An 18,376-nucleotide genomic window follows, 5' to 3' on the forward strand; every position below is an offset into this window, starting at 1 on the left:
ATTTGCTTTGACTCTCTTGTAACTGTTATAACTGGTTTTGATTTTTCTGAGTGTTACTAATTTCTACTGGATTTTATCAAAAGTTGGCTTTGCTTCCTGTGATTTTATCCTATTTTATCCAAATCCTTTGCTCTGTATATATATTTAAAGGAATAGAATGTTTGTAAATAAAGTTCTTTTTTTAAACTTGTCCAAAGCCAAATAGCAGTAAAGCACTCTTCTTTGTAAATACGTAACTAACAAAGAATGAGAAATTCATGTTGGAAACCACAGTAGGTAGGAGAGAGAATTTAGCAGGCTAGGGCTAACAGGTCTTGATTTTAAGGCTCGGTTTCATAGCCTTCACAGCTAATAATGGCCAGGTTATGACACAAAATCATGTTGGTCACAAAGGCATTTGAGAACGCCTAGTTGTGTCTTTTAATAATGTTACTCCTGTTGTGGCTTGTAGGCTTTTTGGCTGCCTTATTTTCTCCTTTTCTCTTAATTTTTAAAAGCAAGTTAAGTTTTAAAAATGGAATAAATCAGTGAACAAACCATCACATCATTCTTGTGTTTTGGAGTAGCAATTTCCTCCCTGCAATTAAATGAGGTATAGTGCTCTGTACTGCCCATTGACATTTTAAAAAATTAAGTCTTTATTCAGGTTTTTTTTTCTGTATACACTGTGTATTTTATTTTTATTTCTTTTTTAAAAAACATTGGAATATAGTTGATTATTTAGGTTTTCAAACTGAATTTATGTCTTGCCTACTGGACAACAGCCATGTCCCTTGCAGAATAGTGCAAGGTCAACCACACTTTGTGATTTATAAACAGGTATATTATTAAGAGTATGCAATGTATTGGACTTCCCAGGTGGCGCAGTGGTAAAGAATCCACCTGCCAATGCAGGAGACACAGGAGACCAGTGTTTGATCCCTGGGTTGGGATGTTTGAGCAGTGTTTGAGCCCTGGAGGAGGAAATGGTGACCCACTCCAGTATTCTTGCCTGGAAAATTCCATGGACAGAGGAGTCAGGTGAACTGAAGTCCAAGGGGTTGCGAAGAGTTGGACACGACTGAGTGACTTAGCACAAGCAATATATAGCTGCAAGTTCTGTGGCTACACCTGTCTTCTTCAAGTGAAGTGAAAGTCGCTCAGTTGTGTCCAACTCTTTGTGATTCCATGGACTATACAGTCCTTGGAATTCTCCAGGCCAGAATACTGGAGTGGGTAGCCTTTCTCTTCTCCAGGGGATCTTCCCAACCCAGGGATTGAACCCAGGGTTCCTGCATTGTAGGCAGGTTCTTTACTAGCTAAGCCACCAGGGAAGGCACCGACAACTATTGATAGGGCCTGTGACCCCTTCTCTATGTTGTTCCTCAGAGCCTCTTCTAGCACCTGAATGGATCTGATGCTAGACTGTGGGTTTCCCTCCCTCTCTCTCTCTCTGCTGGGCTCCACAGTAGCAAGAAGTCACCAGAAGAGCAAGAAGCTGCATAGACACTGAACGTGACACAGACTGGGTCTTCTCTGGGCTCAGGGTTTAATCTCTTCCATTTCAGTTGGAAGTTGACCCCTGGCCTCAGCAAGAAGCTCCATCTTGTCATGAAGTTCTGTTTCTTAAACATGAACACTGACAATCAGGTACCAACAGAAAATCTTGAATTAAAGAAACCTTATAAAGAAATACTACTGGCCTTTCCTGAGGCTTCCCTGGTGGCTCAGTCAGTAAAGAATCCACCTGCAATGCAGGAGACTGCCTGCAATACAGGAGTCCAGAGTTCGATCCCTGGGTTGGGAAGTTCCTCTGGAGAATGAAATGGCAACCCACTTCAGTATTCTTGCCTGGAAAACCCCATGGACAGGGGAGCCTTGCAGGCAACAGTCCATAGGGTTGCAAAGAATTGACATGACTGAGTGACTAAACCACCAATGTGTCTACCAATTCATAGAAGCTGTTTATCTAAAAGCTGTAGAAAGATGAACACTGAAAGATAAATGTCAATATTTTGGCCTGAACAATTAGGTTTAAAAAATTTCTGTATGAACCATTATGTCAATCTTGAATTGCATAAAAATTGTTAGGTTGATGTTTTTAAAATTCAACAAAAAGTAGCCATGGTTAATTATAGGGTATTGCTAAAGTAGATTTGAATCACTGTAAAACAGATGCTAGTGATCAGGTTAGGTAATAAGTGCTTTAATTTTTTTTCTAAGTTAGGCTTCAGGAAAAATTGATTTAAAAGCAAAGCGAAAACTTGATTACAACATATAAAAAGTGTTCTTATACATCACTGGAATTGCCCAAAACTTCCTGTCTGTGAGAAAGCATTACCAACCACGGTTTCTACCAGTTGATGCCTACAGCTGAGACTTTCTTTTAATTTAGAGGGGAGAAAAGGCAAGGCCAAAGATAGCTTTGTGGCCTTGGGCATATACTGTAGACTTGTCTCTTTCTTAGCTAGCTTTGCAAAGGATGAAAGCCCTGAATTATTCCACTAAGACCAGCGGTAATGGTAGCTGACTAAAGGCATGATGCTTTCACCACTTCTCAGTATTGGGAAGGTCCTTCCTTTCTGGGTCCATGGATGAACTACAGAAAAAGCTTACGATTATGTTAAAGAATGGGTGCAGGTCTACGCACATCATGAAGAGGTTTCAGGAATTCCTTGTCAAAATGCAAACTGTAGATTTCTTGCAAAAGCAGTGTGTTTAATAAATTTTTTTCAGCTACTCTTCCAGATTATTATTATTTTTTCAAGTTTTCTAACTTCAGGCCTATTTGAGTATCCTTCTATGTTCTATTCATTTGTTCTTGCCTGTGGTCTGTTCTTGTTTAAAGACTTAACTGCTGACTGGATATTCACAAGAAGGTCCCTGTTCTCTAAGAGCTCACAGTCAACGGGGAAGAGGAGGCACCTTCATGGGCATTTAAATTTTAATTCAAGATAAGATTTAGGGTGTAAAGAAAGTGAACTGGGAGAACAAAGAAAGGATGATTTGCATAAAGAATTTTGAAATTACAGGAAAGGACACTTCTGATGATGAAGACACAGCAAAACAACGCTGAAGTATCTGCCATGTTGGGAAGGAGGATCTATTTGATAACAGAAGATGTTTTAACTCCATTATGCCATGACATCATACATCTTAATATGATTTTCTTTGTCAAAGTAGACAGCACTTGCAACTTTTTCCAGCCAACAAAGGAGAATGTGAATTGGGAATTCCTGTCTGAGAGAGAATTCAGATTAGCCCAGATTCTCCACTAAGATATTATTCATCAAGTTTTGCGTGTGACTTTCAATTTGCATGGTGCTTTCTGCTTTTTTTTTTTTTAAATAAACTTTTTCACATTCCTTTCTCCAAAGTGTTTGTGAACAGAAAGAAAGAGGGAGTGATTTGTGGCCTAATAAAGAACTTTCAAGGCCAAGTGACTGGATGTGGATTAGCAGATATGGGTGATCAGGGAGAAATTTCAAAGGTGATTTGAAGTTCAGGTCTGGCAGAATCTTGGCACCATTAAAACACACAAGGCACGTAGAAGAGGGAAGCTGGCTTTGAAGGAAACGATGAATCTGTTTTTTCACTTGATTCAACAGCTCAAGTAAAAGTAGGATTTTTAAATATGAAATCATCAGAGAGGAAGTTACAGTAGTAAACGGAGGCATGTAGGATGATTAATGTCTGAGCAAGGCCTGAAGGCAATTAACATGGTATATTTCCAGGACAAAACATGTTGAAGGTGGAAGTAAAACAGGTAAGCATCATGAAATATACCAACTAGGAAGTCATACTGTTAAGAATGGGTTAATGTATGTGTTGGAAATCACATGAAATAGTTGATATTTTTTCCTCTTAGGGGAAAAACGGGCTATTGAAGAGTTTTAAGTAGGGTTCTGAGGAGATGTGCTGATTAGGATGACATGGGTGTACGTTTCCTAGAAGTTGGACAGTGACAGGACCAGATGATGGAGAGGCCTGGGGAGGCGCCCCCCAGCCTGTATTCTACAATCTGTCAGCCTTCTTTCCCCTCTCTCACCAAGGCCAGAATTAGCGGGCCCAAGACAAAATTTAAGGGATGGCTAGGAAACCCAGCACTCAAGACTAATGCTTTATTTTAAAATTATTAAAATTAACGAAATCCACAATGAATTCTAAATGAAGTCAAGATCAGTAAGCTTAAGTTAACTAAGAATGCCACTTCCTCGAGAAAAATTATCAGAGATGGAAATTCTTGCAATTGGAAATAAGGTAATCAAAGGCTTTTGAAAATATTATCGATTGTTTTACTTTCATTCAAGGTAGGAAGGTAAAATTATAATTCTGTTTTTGGTATTAAAAAATACTTATCTTAAAACAGCGTGGTGAGTTTTAATACACCGAATTTTAAAATATTCAATATTTCTTCAAGTATTTTAATGTTCTGTGAAAAAAATGTTCAAATACATAACAACTTGTACATAGGCACGCACGTTTTTCCTGGTGCCTTAAGAATCTACTTGGCTCATATACTGTATTTAATACAAATTATATGTTATTCACGGATTTGTTCCTTAATTCTGACTTAAAAATATTGCACTAATATTTATTTTGATACCTCCCCCCCTTTTTTTGGGTGACCCTTAAATTTTGCACTTTCGGCTCTTTCCCCATTCCTTTTTCTGTTTTATTTTTATTTGTTGCTACTGTTTTTTTCTTCTTGCTTTTGGAGGCTTGAACCTTTCTAGTTTTTTCCAGAGGCGCAGCTACCCTTTGTTTCGCTCACCTTGCCGAGTCCTGGGCGGACCCCGGAAACTCTTCAAATACAGTAATTTCATTTCATTAAAAAGTTAAAATCAGGTTAGCTCGCCGATGGGCAGTGTTGATATATTGCTCCCGTCCGGAAGGAAGCTCCCGGAACTACCGCGTTAAGGGGGCGTGTTTTCCGTAGCACCGGCCGGCTGCATTTTCACGATGTACGCAGAGGACTTTCCGGTTCTTCCTTCTCGCGAGCCTTGAGTCCCGGCAGCACCCGGAAGCGATTCCCTACCTGGAGGTTGTGCGGCCCAGAGCCTCAGGTGAGGGCGGGAGAAAGGGCGGAAGGCCAGAGTGTTGCGTTAGGTGTGCGTACGGCTGTTCGTTTCCCGGGAGGAGTTGCTTTTTCGGCGTGTAGACCTCCTCTTTTCGCGCGGAGGACTCTGCTTTCGTCGCACCTCCCAGGCTCTTTACGTTGTTGCTTGGGAGCGTCAGCTTTGAGCCAGGGCGCGCGCCCATTTCAGCGGTGAGAGGGAGAAGCCCAGGGATCGCCTTGTTCTTTGCAAACGGGATTGGAGGCAGTAATTTTTGCGGCAGCACGTTCCAGATTGCAGCAGCATGATAACATTTTAGTATTTGCTGAGCTCTTACTTTGTCTTAGGAGCTGTTTTAGAAGCATTGGGTCTAACCGTGAAGAAATGAGACAGGAATCCCTGCCAGAAGGGAACTTGCGTTTTAATTGAATTTGAGAAAACAATGGAATAGAAATGAGGGTAGAATCAGAATTTTTGTATGGGTTAAAAGAAGAGGAAGTTAAGGGGGACCAAAAAAACAGGTACGAGAGATTTTGGGGAGCGGGAGGGAATCCTTGTCTAATGTGCAGGGGCGTGATATGTTATGGTTGCAAGGTTGGTTGCATAAAAGCCCTGAATGCCTTTAGGAATTTTGGACTTAGTGAACTCGTGTTCTTGCTATAGGATATAATCTCTTTTTCTTCAGGAAAAGACTAAAGATTAGATTGGAAGAAAAGAGAGTAGAAGCCATGTTTCGAAGACCTGTAGTACAGGTAATCACTTCACGTTAATGTTGAGATGTGTTGTTATAAACCATAGTGATCACATTTCTTTAGGGTTTTGCCTGCAAAGGCAGAAGTCCTTTGAGTCCACCTATCTTATGTGTACTTAGTTGATATGAGGGTTGGAGACAGATTTTGGTGGTAGGTGCAAGCTCAGTCGTGTCTGACTCTCTGCTACCCCATAGACTGTAGCCCACCAGGCTCCTCTGTCCATGGGCTTCTCCAGGCAAAATACTGGTGTGGATGGCCATTTGCTGCTCCAGGGGATCTTCCCAACCCAGGGATCGAACGTGCATCTCTGGCATCTTCTGCATTGGCATGCAGATTCTTTACCACTTGAATAAATAATGTTCACTAAAGCAAAAAAAAAAAAAAAAAAAACCCACCACGTTTCTAGTTTATTCACATATGTGATGAGAGTAATTACTTTTTAAAACGTGTTACTTGCATGTAGATCAGTTAGCATTTAAAGTCCTTATTGATCTAAAATCAATGAGAATTGTTTCAGCTTTTTTTTTAAAAAAATGATGTGGTTTGTTTTCTGACCACCGACTTCTTTTGTTGTCAGTCTGCGTCCCCCACCACAAGCCATCTCCCTGCTGAGGAGAGCAGGTAAAGTTTCAGCAACTCTACAGATGAACTATGTTCAAAACTCCTCATTTCACCCAGTCAGACTCCTCACCTAATCTCTTCAGTCAGTCTAGCCAGCCTTGAGTCAGCCTAGACACTCTTCCTCACTTACCTCATTTGGGCACCAAGTTGTATAGATTCTCCTTTATAACACTTTTCTCATAACGTCCATCTTGTTAAGGAAGAATCATTTCCTCTGTGAAGCATGTTCAGGTCTCCTCGAGTCTGCTGTAGAATTGGCTCTTTATTCTTGGATCCCTATTTTAACTTACACATACTTTTAAAATATATACTTTTTAATGTGTTGAAATGTGAAACCTGGAAAAGTTACTCGTGTCGTAATACACAATTCTACAGTATTAAGGTAAACTTAATACCATATATAAAAGAGTTAAAAATTTAGTTTTAAAAAATTATCCCAGTTAAATAATTCATTCCCTATTTTTGCTTCTCTGGTAGGTCTTGATTTTTGTGTGCCCCCAATGGGACAGATTATTATTCCATAAATCATGTGAGCTCTGGCTCATCTGAGAATCAGGTTAGTACATTTCTAGAATCATGACACAAGAACCAGTTAGGTTGATTCTTTACTATGTGGTAACTCATATTTTTATTTTTCTACCCATCCTCTGCCCACAAGCATAGTGCTGGGATTCCACAGCCAAAAGTACCCCTGGAATGGGTGTTGTTTCAATTGGTAGATGCCTACTGTATGTTAACAGTGCCAGTTCTGGATACATGTTTCTCTGATATAGTGGTTAACTCTCTGAACCCAGTGGCCTTCTCAGTAATGTGTACTCAAATCTTGGCAGTAGCCCTTAAACAGAGGCAGCAAAGGGCAGTGGGAAAGCCAGCAGCCTTGGGGCAGGGAGCCCTGGGTTCTAGTTGTGACTTGCCACTTCTTTCCTGTAGGATTTTGGGCAAGTTACTCCGTCTCTGAACTTCATTTTTGTCATCTGTAAAGTGGTGGTAATTTTACATAGTTTATAGGTTTATTCTGAGGATTAATTGATAAGAGGCAAAGCACTTACCTAGTATTCACTAATGATGGACTCCTGTGGACTATAGCTTGCCAAGCTTCTCTGTCCATGGAATTTTCCAGGCAAGACACTGGCATGTGTTGCCATTTCCTTCTCCAAGGGATCTTCTCGACCCAGGAGTCGAACCTTCGTCTCTTGCATTGGCAGGCGGAGTGTTTACCACCGCGCCACCTGGGAGGCCCTTTCAGTAATGATGGCTCTGGTTATCACTGGGTGCTGCTGTTACCCGGCAGTGACTGTCTTTCTCTGACAGACTGATTCGAACAGTCCTACTTTCATATTTAATCAAAGAACCATATTTGCTTATCTTAGATTTTTTTGGGGGGCTGTCAGAAGCACAGATTTTTCCAACACGTGTTGTTTACCTTTTTGTGTGCAAGCACAGAAGCACCGTGTCAGAGGTTGCCACCGAAGCAGCAGGAGGGGCCTGTAATGGACTCTGTGTACTCCCTCGGGCCTTCTTTGTGCCTGTGGGCTTCTGCCGGAGGCTTCCCCTAGGTGTATGTGTGGCTCTCCTGGCTCTGTGGGGCTTCCCCAGTGGTGCAGTGGTAAAGAAGCTCCCTGTAATGCAGGAGATGTGGGTTCAATCCCTGGGTTGGAAAGATCCCCTGCAGGAGGGCATGGAAGCCCACTCTAGTATTCTTGCCTGGAGAATCCCCTGGACAGAGGAGCCTGGTGGGCTACAGTCTACAGGTTTGCACAGAGTTGGACACTGCCGAAGCCACTGAGCGTGCACGCGTGCCTGGCACTGTGACGGGTGCACCTCTAGTGTGTGGGTGTGTGCCTCGGGGGCTGCTGACTGGGTGGTGACCAGGTGTGAGCTGGTCTTCTGTTTGCATTTGCCTTTCCCCCGTACTAAAGCTGTTTTACTCCTTTGCTCCACTTTAGGTGCTTCGCCAGTTTGTAAGACATGAGTCTGAAGTAGCTAGCAGTTTGGTTCTCGAGAGATGTGAGTAGTAGCTGATTTCCAGTTTTTATAGCAGTTTGCTCATGTTCTCAGATATGTTGCAGAAGAGGTGCATTCATCGGGTTATACTCTGTTAACCATCATGCTTTTGGCTCATATCTGCCTCTCTGATCTTGGCCTTCCTATCAGGCTGCAGGGGCCTTCTGTAAACCTGGTCCTTCTTTCCTTATCAGTCATTTTTTACCCAGTCTTATCGTCACTTTCCTGCCAAAGAAATTCCTTGGGTCCTTTTTGGTTACCTAAGACATCCAAGGCTGTGTGCTAGTTGGCTGAAGTAGTGAATGTTTGTGAAAAGTGGTTGTTTCACAGAAATAGTCCCTGTATTTATAAAGATTTTCAGATCTCAGTTTTATTCTTTTAACCATACAACAGTTTAAAAAAGTTTTTTAAAGGTGCTTAAAAGATGAATCGATGCTTTTGAACTGTGGTGTTGGAGAAGACTCTTGAGAGTCCCTTGGACTGCAAGGAGATCCAACCAGTCCATCTTAAAGGAAATCAGTTCTGAATATTCATTGGAAGGACTGATGCTGAAGCTGAAACTCCAATACTTTGGCTACCTGATGCAAAGAACTGACTCATTGGAAAAGACCCTGGTGCTGGGAAAGATTGAAGGCAGAAGGCAAAGGGGACGACAGAGGATGAGATGTTTGGATGGCATCACCGACTCGATGGACTTGAGTTTGAGCAAGCTTCGGGAGTTGGTGATGGACAGGGAGGCCTGGTGTGCTGCAGTCATGGGGTCGTAAAGAGTTGGACATGACTGAGTGACTGAACTGACTGAACTGAAAAGAAGAATTTAGATAAAGAGCTTAATGCTTGTTTTGTGGGGTTCTATGGATATTTTCTCCTTTCTTGTCAGTCCTCTTTTTTTCCCTTCGATCCTCTTTTTATTTGCTCCTCACACCTGTTTTCTGACCTTCTAGTGTTTGGGTTTTGTTTAATGCTGAGATTGAAGTTGAAGTAGTGTTTGTAGCTGTTCCTCTTCTGGACATTTCTGTCAGTCTTATGTTATCTACATTGCTTTTCAGCTCTGAATCGCGTGCAGTTGCTTGGTCGTGTAGGTCAGGACCCTGTCATGAGACAGGTAGAAGGAAAAAACCCAGTCACAATATTTTCCCTAGCAACAAATGAGATGTGGCGATCAGGGGAAAACGAAACCTACCAAATGGGTGAGTATAAAAGACTGGGTTTTACTTTTATCCGCAGTAAATAGACATTATTTAGTGTGACTTGTCTAATTAGATACTTTAAGAATACTTTCAGAAAGGATCTTCCCTAACTGTCCTCTCTCTTAGAAACGGTGGCATGGCTTAGCTGGACGTGATGCCCTTTGGCAGTTGTCTTTTGCATTTGTAACCACATTCCCTGTCCTTGTGATTCTTATGACTTAGGTGATGTCAGTCAAAAGACAACATGGCATAGAATTTCAGTGTTCCGACCGGGCCTCAGAGATGTGGCGTATCAGTATGTGAAAAAGGGGTAAGTTGAAGAAGGAGGGATCTTACAGGTTGAATGTTTAAAAAAAACAAACAAACTGGGAACGTGTTTTCATGGACTCTGTAGCTCTTCTATTTATAAAGTACCGCTCATTACTTTGGGTTAGCCCAAGAGGTATTTATCAGTGCTTAATACTGTATGCATAGTGTCATATGTGACTAGTTTGAAGGTTTTAACATGGTTTAGCCTTTTAAGAACTTAGGACAATAGGATGTGAACTTGCACAGCACTGATGAGGTGAGAGAGAAGGCAGAGGGTACCGTGTGCCTCTGAGCAGGTGCAGCAGTGCTCGTGGGAGGCCCCAGGCCACCACGGCCAGGGACCCCGATGGTGGGTGTCTTCCTCTTGGCATCCACGTGGTGGCTTGACAGAGCGTCTAGGAGGTTGGGAGCCTGACGTGGTGAGGTATTCTGGGGATATTCAGAGCAGTTAATTCATATTTGATAATTTTATATGAGCTTAGCAATTCCGTTTTGAAATGTTTGGATTATGTATAAGAAGTATCTTTTCCAAACCCACAGAAGGACAAAAGATTGTGTTTAACAGCAGCTGTAGTCATAGTTTAACTATTATAGAAATAAAACATTTCATGAAACATAAGTTTAGCAATAATTAAAATTTCTATTTTTTTCAGTAGCTGCATACCTTTTCTTCATATGTACCTCCATTGTTGTGTGTGTATAGTATGTAAATATATATATACACACATAAAACACGTAGGGGACATTTCAGGGAAAAGGTATCCAATTTCACTTACTGGTTGATGAATCTGTGTGACTGTTCCCTTTGGCACTCAGTCATTGTACTAGTCTGCTTTTTATATTGTACAGTATCAGTGCTATTAGATTCTGAGATTGGTGCCGCTGTGGCCATTTTCTACCTTTAAAGTCGGCATTACATTTGTCTTCTAGTTCAGCCTTCTAGAGAGTGCAGAATAGTCTTAGTAATTAACTCTGGGTGAAATACTAAGCTGAAAACTTGTATTTTGAATTTTAATAATCTAAAGTCATTTGAGAGTAAGTTCATGAACCTCACTATAGAAAGGAACTGAAAAATAAGTGAAAAAAAACCCAACAAATCTGTTAGATAATCCAGGGTCAAAGGGGATAGAAAAATCACATGTTGGAAATCAGTCATAGAGATTTAAAGGATGCTGTTCATTTTCAGGGTCTTAAGGTTGCTTTTTTTTTAAATTTTGACTTAAAATTTGGAACTTTTTCCCTTAAACTTCATAAAGGCCACAGGCAGCTAAAAGACAAAAACATTGTTTTTTCCACAGTGTGGCAAGGCAAGTCCACGTGTACTTTATGTTTCGGTACTCTTGTTCTTTGACTGTGCCTCGTGGCTTGCAGGATCTCAGTTCCTGGATCAGGCAGTGAAGGCGCAGAGTCCTAACCATCAGGAAACTGTTTTAGCACTCTTAATTCTGAATTTTGAGAAATGGTATGTGTGATTATCTATTTCATCCTTGAAGAGTATACTCATAACTCTTCTCTGACCTGACTCTGCTGTAAAGCATATTGAAATCTCCAGACTAAAACTGGTAAATTTTATTTGTATCAGGTCTCGAATTTTTGTGGAAGGGAAAGTAGACTATGGTGAATATACGGATAAAAATAATGTGAGACGACAAGCAACAACAATTATAGCTGGTAAGGCTCTTGTGATAATAGCTATTCTTTTTTTTTTTTTTTCCCTTTGAAAGCTTGGCTATGTTGCAGCCTTACCTGAGGCTATTAGTACTGATGCTTATGAGATTGTAAGGCACCTCACCAGGAGAATCCCGAGTGGAGTTTGTGGGCCTGCTCCAAGTTTCTATATATATATATCTTCTTTCAGAAAGTGATCTCTGTACTCACAGTTTTAGTTCACAAGTAACTTTAGAATTATCTGTTGCACTGTTGATGCCTCTTTGAAGGACATGGCCTAAATGGAAAAGCATGTACCAAGAAGAGTTACACTAATATTGGCATCAGACATTTGTATAGATTCACTCAGAGCCTGTTTGGTACTTAACGTGATGATTTTGTTTTAAACTCCTGTTCTCATTAAACAAAATACAAAACAACATGGAAAAATGGATGCACAGAGCTTAAAGGAGGTTAAGAAGATATCCTCTAGACGAAGAGTGTTCAAGCTTTTCTGAAAATTCTGCAAGAATTTTGAAACCAATGTACCCCTTTGGACACGTTTAGGTTGACATTAAGAGTTTTTTTCAATATAAAATTATGTTGCTGTTAAAGGTATTAAGGGATCTAAATACCATAACAATTTGGTATCCATCATCATTAAAAAGATACAAGCTCTTCAACATTTGGAAAGTTTATGATTCCCTTTTCTCTGAATTTGTTTTTCAATTCCATTTTCTCCTTAGAAGTGTATCTTAATATAATATATTGTATAGTCAAAAATATTTTATTATTTTATTCTGTTAAATGTAAGAAAAGTACATGCATAAATAGAAATTTTAAAATATTTTAAAAACTTTGTGATAGGGGGGCTCTAAATGTTAGGTTTCTCCTTGAATAGGTTATCATTGAATAGAATATAATTGACCAAATAATTGACCAAATACATAATTGACCAAAACAACTGTAATATGTAAGTACCAAAGCTATAACATTTTATTGAAAATGTGTCTTAATGAGATAGATGATGCATTTTTTGTCTTTTGGATTAATTGCTAAACTAAAAGTTATTAAGCATTCATTCTGTTTTCTTGTTTTTTATGTATATAAAACTCAAGAAACTATTTTCTTAAATAAGTTGATGAGAATGAAAAAGCTATTTATGAACTTCTGAGATATGCCAAAATTAGATATTTAAAAGTTAATTTTTTATTATGGAAAATGTCAAACATACACAAAAGGAGAGAGGAGTGAAAAACAAAAACTCCCATCATGCAGCTTCAACAGTTAACAGCAGATATCAAATACTATTTCATCTATGCTCCAGCCCACTTTTCCCCACCTGGATCATTTTGAGTGAATCTTGAGACATTGTATCATCCATAAATATTTCAGTAGGTGTCTCTGAAATGTATGGATTCCTCTTTATAGTGCTATTAGCAGAGCTAGTATTAAGAACTCATTGTTAAATTCACCTTTTACTAGATGTCATAGTATTGAAATTTTTTTGCTTGCTTCATGAACAGTAATCTATACGTTATATTACATGGTTTATGTATATCTTAAGTCTCATTTAAAAAAAGAATTTAGATTTTGGAGGCTAAAAGTCTGACAACTTAAAGTCTTCTGACAGATTTTCCTTTTATAGTCAGATTTCTCTTTTTACTTGTTCCAGAGTTCATGTCTTAACTACTATGTGTTATTGATAATTTATAATTTGTTATAAATAATAAGCATATATTTTCTTACTGTTTTCTTGAAAGTATATTGACCTTGAGAACCAATATAGGTATCTTCCTTTCCTCATTATTAAACCTAAGAGAAGGTTCTTTCTGACCAGTTTGCTTTCATATTTCTTGAGTGTCTTGAGTAAATCACTTCCTGCCTGCCCTCTTCCTTGGCTTATTCTTGCAGAGGTATCTCCCTGTTCAAAAATTTTTTTCCAGACCTGTGTGTGGTATAAAACTATGCCTGTGATTTCAGCAGTGGAAAATCAAGCTGTCTAATAAAATAGTTGACATATTTATGAAGCATTTAATACTTTGATCTTCTACTGTGAACCTGTTGTGTGGACAAATTTCAAATTTAAATTGTGTGAAGTTTTATAAACCAGGTCAAAGAGAAACATTTCAAATTATCTGCTATTTTTTTCTTGTCACTATTATTCACCAGCATGGATGATTAAGCAATTAACATAGGTTTATGGGTAATAGTAAAATGAATAGGTCTTTAGTACCTTTAGGATGGAAGGGAATAGAGTATAATTTGGCTCATCTGTTTTATGGGCTATATATTTTTTTCTCCTAGAAATCAATGTAACTTAAAAATAGCCACCAGCAGGTGGCAGTCTCGTCATTTTACATAGTGATGTCAACTTGGATAATCTCTTCTGAAATAACTATTGTATACCAAAATACTCTAGTTTTAGAAGACTATAGTCATGAAGAAATACTCAGTTATTGTATAGTAACCATTTTTGGGATAATTCTAAAGTTTTAAGAATGTCAGTGTTTTGGTATTTTGTAGAAGGTACTGCTTCTTTTCCTTTGCTTGTCCTAAACTAATTGTTTTTGGACAACTTTTTAGGAGCAGTGTCTGATGTTTTTGGATAAAAATGCTCCCTCTGAAATATTGATTACTAGAAAATTTCCCTGGAATAAGTTTGTAAAACTCATTTTGTTTGGAAATTTAGAAATACCGCGTGTTCTGTATGAGTGTTCAGACTTAAAAATCACAAGTAGATCTCTGTCCTGAGAGGGCCATTATTGAACCCCGTCCTTCCCTCTTCCCTCCAGCATGTGGTATGTGATGCCGTGATCCTCTTCTGTGTGAGGATGTGCTCCTTGGTTTACTGGCATCTATCTGAGTGTTGCAAGCATCAAAGTGTGTGACTAGCTCTTTTGTAGAAAGTTACTACTGAGAAGACCTTTGCTACCTTCAGTGAAGACAAGAAGTATCCCACCTTTTCTCACAAGGTCTGAGTTACTGATAAACTGTCAAAGCCCAGCTGTTAACCTCCATTATGCCCATCATAAATACCTGTCAAGAACATCAGTTAGTTCAGTCACTCAGCCGTATTCAACTCTGTGACCCCATGAACTGCAGCACACCAGGCTTTCCCGTCCATCACCGATTCCCAGAGCTTGCTCAAATGCATGTCTATCGAGTTGGTGATAAAATCCAACCATCTCATCCTCTGTCGCCCCCTTCTCAGCAGGAACCTAGTATGTTGAGAATTGTCTAAAGTCTCTTTGGTGAATATTACTAAAATAATGTATGTGGTAGAAGGGAATGATTAAGTGAGGTGGAGAAAGAGTTCTGAAAATAACATTTGTGCTTTGGCTTCTTTACAGATAATATTATATTTCTGAGTGACCAGATGAAAGAGAAGCCGTAGACTGGAGGATTCTTCTCTGGCCGGTGTTTGGTACAGTCTCATTTCCAAATCATGCTAGTGTTTATAGTTCCTAAGGACAAGAATTAAAATACTCTTCGTTATAAAATGAGTGATAACATTTTCCTGACTCTCACTCCCCTTCCCCTTTTTGTGTCATGAACTCTGATAGCTCCTGCCTGTTAATGGTATTCACTGATTGTTTATTCTTTAAGAGAAGGTTTCTGTGTACAAAATTGTGAACTTTTAGGTTCATCCATGTTATGGCAAAGGGATGAATGTCCTTTGGGAAGGCCCCCTGACCGTCCCCCCTTTTTTTGTGCACACTTCTATTATAGCATTGAGTCAACCACCACAGTGTTTCTGAGCATTGCTGTATGTGAGACATCTAGCCCATGGTTGCAGATACTGATTTCCTTATCTGGTTTATGGACCAGAAGGCAAGGGCTGTATCTTCTTTGTGTACTTGTGTGTTTAACCAGTGCTTTGCACAGAGTAGGCAATAAATGTTGACATGTGAATGATCCCAATAGGATAATGAGCTTTTAGCCCAAAGTGAAGGGGTTTGCTGAGCAGCAGTTAGTATCTAACCTAAATAGCTTCAAGACTAAGCTACCTCAGTCCTGTCTTTCGTTTTTGGACAGTTTCACTAGTAGCATTTATGAAACAGTTTACCAGCAGTAAAGACCTAAAGTGCAACTGGGGATGAAATTGTTCATCTCCAGGAGGTGATACAGGGACTCTGGTTTCACACTATTTTCTTTCTTTCTAAGCCCCTATTCTCTGTCCTTTTAGTCTCATCCGGAGCTCTCTCTTTTTAGGGAGCCCCCTCTGGCAATGCGTCTCTAGGTTAGCACCCCAGGTATGACCTTTCCCTTTAGTTTTTCTACGTGGTTTCCTGCTGTCCATACTGTGTACACTTGTGTACACACAGTCACTTTCATTATAAGATTCTAACACAGAGCACTAACAATTTACTAATAATGATTAAATGAAATAAACTCAGTGTTTTAAATGCGTCTGTATGTGTTGAAGTTGGCATCAGTCCCTCCCAGGAGTGTGTGCCCGTTCGCTGCTGTGTTACAGAGGCTGGCCGCTGCTGGGCAGGTGGTCGGCTCACACGGCAGACGTCCCTGTTCTCCGCTCCCGCTCCGCCTCTGGCCCAGCCTGGTTGTTTGTGTCCCAGGCTGAGTGTCCTCTCCCCTGCCTCTGAGTGTGGTGCTCACTGGGGCGTGCATCCTGCTGGACTTAAACGAGAACCGCATTCACACGTTGCTTTATGGGCCCTTGGCTGTTTTAGGGTTTATTCTACACACTTCAGCAGCTTTTTGTACTCACACTACAGTTTGGCTAGGGAAAATTGGAGTTCCTTAGTTTATCCTTTCCATGCCAAGACATGCGAGAAAATTACTGTTTCCTCGTATCAACCGTCTTTAAATTTAATTTTTTTTTCCAGTCGCCTTTTTCTTTTTTCCTGTAACTGGGACCATTAATCAGCATGTTACATCTGCCCTCTTGGTTCCCACATTAACACTCTGGTGTTGTAGTACCCACTCCTTGACCCCACATTCCTTAAAGCAAAATTGTAAAGTACATAAAATTTGTTTTGGGGGCAACTTTTTATTGTGCTCAGTGAAGCTACTTTTATGCTCCTTCAAAGTTGTAAGAGGTCATGCATATAAGTATTCCTGTTTAAACTGGGTGATGAATCTGTGCTTTGGGAAAGTGACATGGTGAACAAAACAGCTTAATTGCCAAGTGATTCTGAGTCTGGGTGCAGGGGCCAGAGACAGTGTCCTCTAGGATCCTGTGAGCTGAGGGGGTCTTCTGCAGACTCCCACTGGAGTTCACTCGAGAGGCTCTGAGGTGGGCAGCGGGGCTTTCAGAGTCAGGTGTTCAGGGCGGAGGCCTCAGCGTGCACGTGATGCTACAGACCTGGGGTCCACAACCTGCTGGGCTGCAGGAGCATCAACTCTGCCCTCCCCTGCAGGCAGCCCCAGCTGCTGAGAAACTTCCTGCTGTTCCCAGGCTGGTCTCAGAGGAGACGGAGGATCCGATAGCAGTCACAGACCGTAGGGGTCTTCTAGTTTTGTGTTCTGCCTTTCCTTATTTCATGGTCTTACAATGTCAGGGAATGTACCTATAGAAGACTGCTCTGTGACTTTGATTTTGGGATTCTGTGTTAGTTTAATGATGAGTATGATACGTGGAAGTGTGGGAGAAAAAGTGTCAGACAGCATGTGTGGTTTGAAAATATATCCCGTATTTGAAAAAGAAGTAATTGATAATAGATATATACCTCAAGAAGTCTAGAAGGAGAAAAAACAAAATGTTCTGATGATTTCTGAATGGGAAGATTGTGTATGATTTACTTTACACTTTTGTGTATTCTTTTTTTTTAAGCATTGAATATGTATTACTTTTATAATAAGAAATAAAGCTGTTTACATTTTTGAGGGAAAAAAAAAGCTTTTCCATTATTTCCAAGCCAGGCTTGCTCTCATTCACATTAAGCTAGTACCATCTCATGCTTAGACACGTCATCTTTTTTTTCTTGTATTCTCCTCTTTAAGTATGTATAGCCTGGAAGGGCTGACTTTAAAGACTATCACATATGAGATCCACTATTTGCTGCGAGGTGCAGTTCTCAGAGAGTCATCCTTTTCTTAAAAATCGCTGGGTGCTTACTTGTTCAAAGACATCCAGAATCATCAAAGACATGTTTCTGTGGCTGTTTTGGGGATTACCTGTCATTGCCAACTGGGTTTCAGCCTAACCTTTGTAGCTGGGGAAATTAATGGTAATTTCTCATTGTTCCTAAAAGACAATGTGCAGTTCTTGAGGGCAGGGTTGTCTTTTACTCAGACTGCCCTTTTACCCTTGTCCAGCTCAGCCCAGCTCAGTGATGGTTTAGGGCTTTGTAAATGCGCGTTGTTCCTTTAGACTGCACTGAGACATTGACATGCAAATGAGGGCAGGATCACCTTACTTGTTTTGCTGTCAGGGTTTGCATTATATGCCCTGAAGATTGGTGGGAATAACAGCAAGCGAATCATCATAGAAAACAAGAGGTGGTCGCAAGGTTAGTGAGTTACAGAGAAATATCTTACACGGTGACAGTAATCACATTGGTGGCTGCACACTGGGCCTGAGCTAAGTACTCTCTACTATTGACTCATTTAACTAGGACGCTGAGAAGTAGGTCGAATTATCCCCATTCTACACGTGAGGAAACTTGGCATTGAGAGATTAAAGACACACGTCAAAGTGGTGCAGCTCATGAGAGTCACATCTGGGGTTTGAACTTGGATACATGAGGTTTGCATTTTGCTTTCTGCTCACAGCCTCCTTAGGGGCTTCCCTGTAGCTCAGCTGGTAAAGAATCCACCTGCAATACAGGAGACCCCGGTTCGATTCCTGGGT

The 18,376-nt window shown here is 40.3% G+C and overlaps 1 protein-coding gene across 2 annotated transcripts; it reads left to right on the forward strand.

Moving 5' to 3' along the window:
• Positions 1-4,969: 4,969 nt before the first annotated feature.
• On the forward strand, positions 4,970-15,062 carry SSBP1 (single stranded DNA binding protein 1). 2 transcript variants are annotated; one of them, XM_061165951.1, is made up of 7 exons: positions 4,970-5,045; positions 5,722-5,788; positions 8,356-8,416; positions 9,463-9,603; positions 9,826-9,913; positions 11,495-11,583; positions 14,913-15,062. In XM_061165951.1, the coding sequence occupies exons 2-7, from the start codon at positions 5,765-5,767 to the stop codon at positions 14,954-14,956; spliced, it is 447 nt and encodes a 148-aa protein (XP_061021934.1). In that variant the 5' UTR covers positions 4,970-5,045; positions 5,722-5,764; the 3' UTR covers positions 14,957-15,062. The 2 variants fall into 2 exon arrangements, with proteins under 2 accessions (XP_061021934.1, XP_061021932.1); XM_061165949.1 differs by lacking the exon at positions 4,970-5,045 and adding an exon at positions 5,052-5,248.
• The last annotated feature ends 3,314 nt before the right edge of the window (positions 15,063-18,376 follow it).

This window comes from Dama dama, chromosome 18 (genome assembly GCF_033118175.1).
Source record: "Dama dama isolate Ldn47 chromosome 18, ASM3311817v1, whole genome shotgun sequence".
NCBI classification, from domain to species: Eukaryota; Metazoa; Chordata; class Mammalia; order Artiodactyla; family Cervidae; genus Dama; species Dama dama.

What these genes read in the sequence shown, in the direction of transcription:
- SSBP1 (XM_061165951.1), top strand. Translation starts at nt 5,765, where the DNA reads ATGTTTCGAAGACCTGTAGTACAG. An exon ending in CAGTTTGGTTCTCGAGAGAT is followed by an intron (nt 8,417 to 9,462) that starts GTGAGTAGTAGC and finishes ATTGCTTTTCAG; the next exon opens with CTCTGAATCGCGTGCAGTTG. An exon ending in AGCAACAACAATTATAGCTG is followed by an intron (nt 11,584 to 14,912) that starts GTAAGGCTCTTG and finishes GCTTCTTTACAG; the next exon opens with ATAATATTATATTTCTGAGT.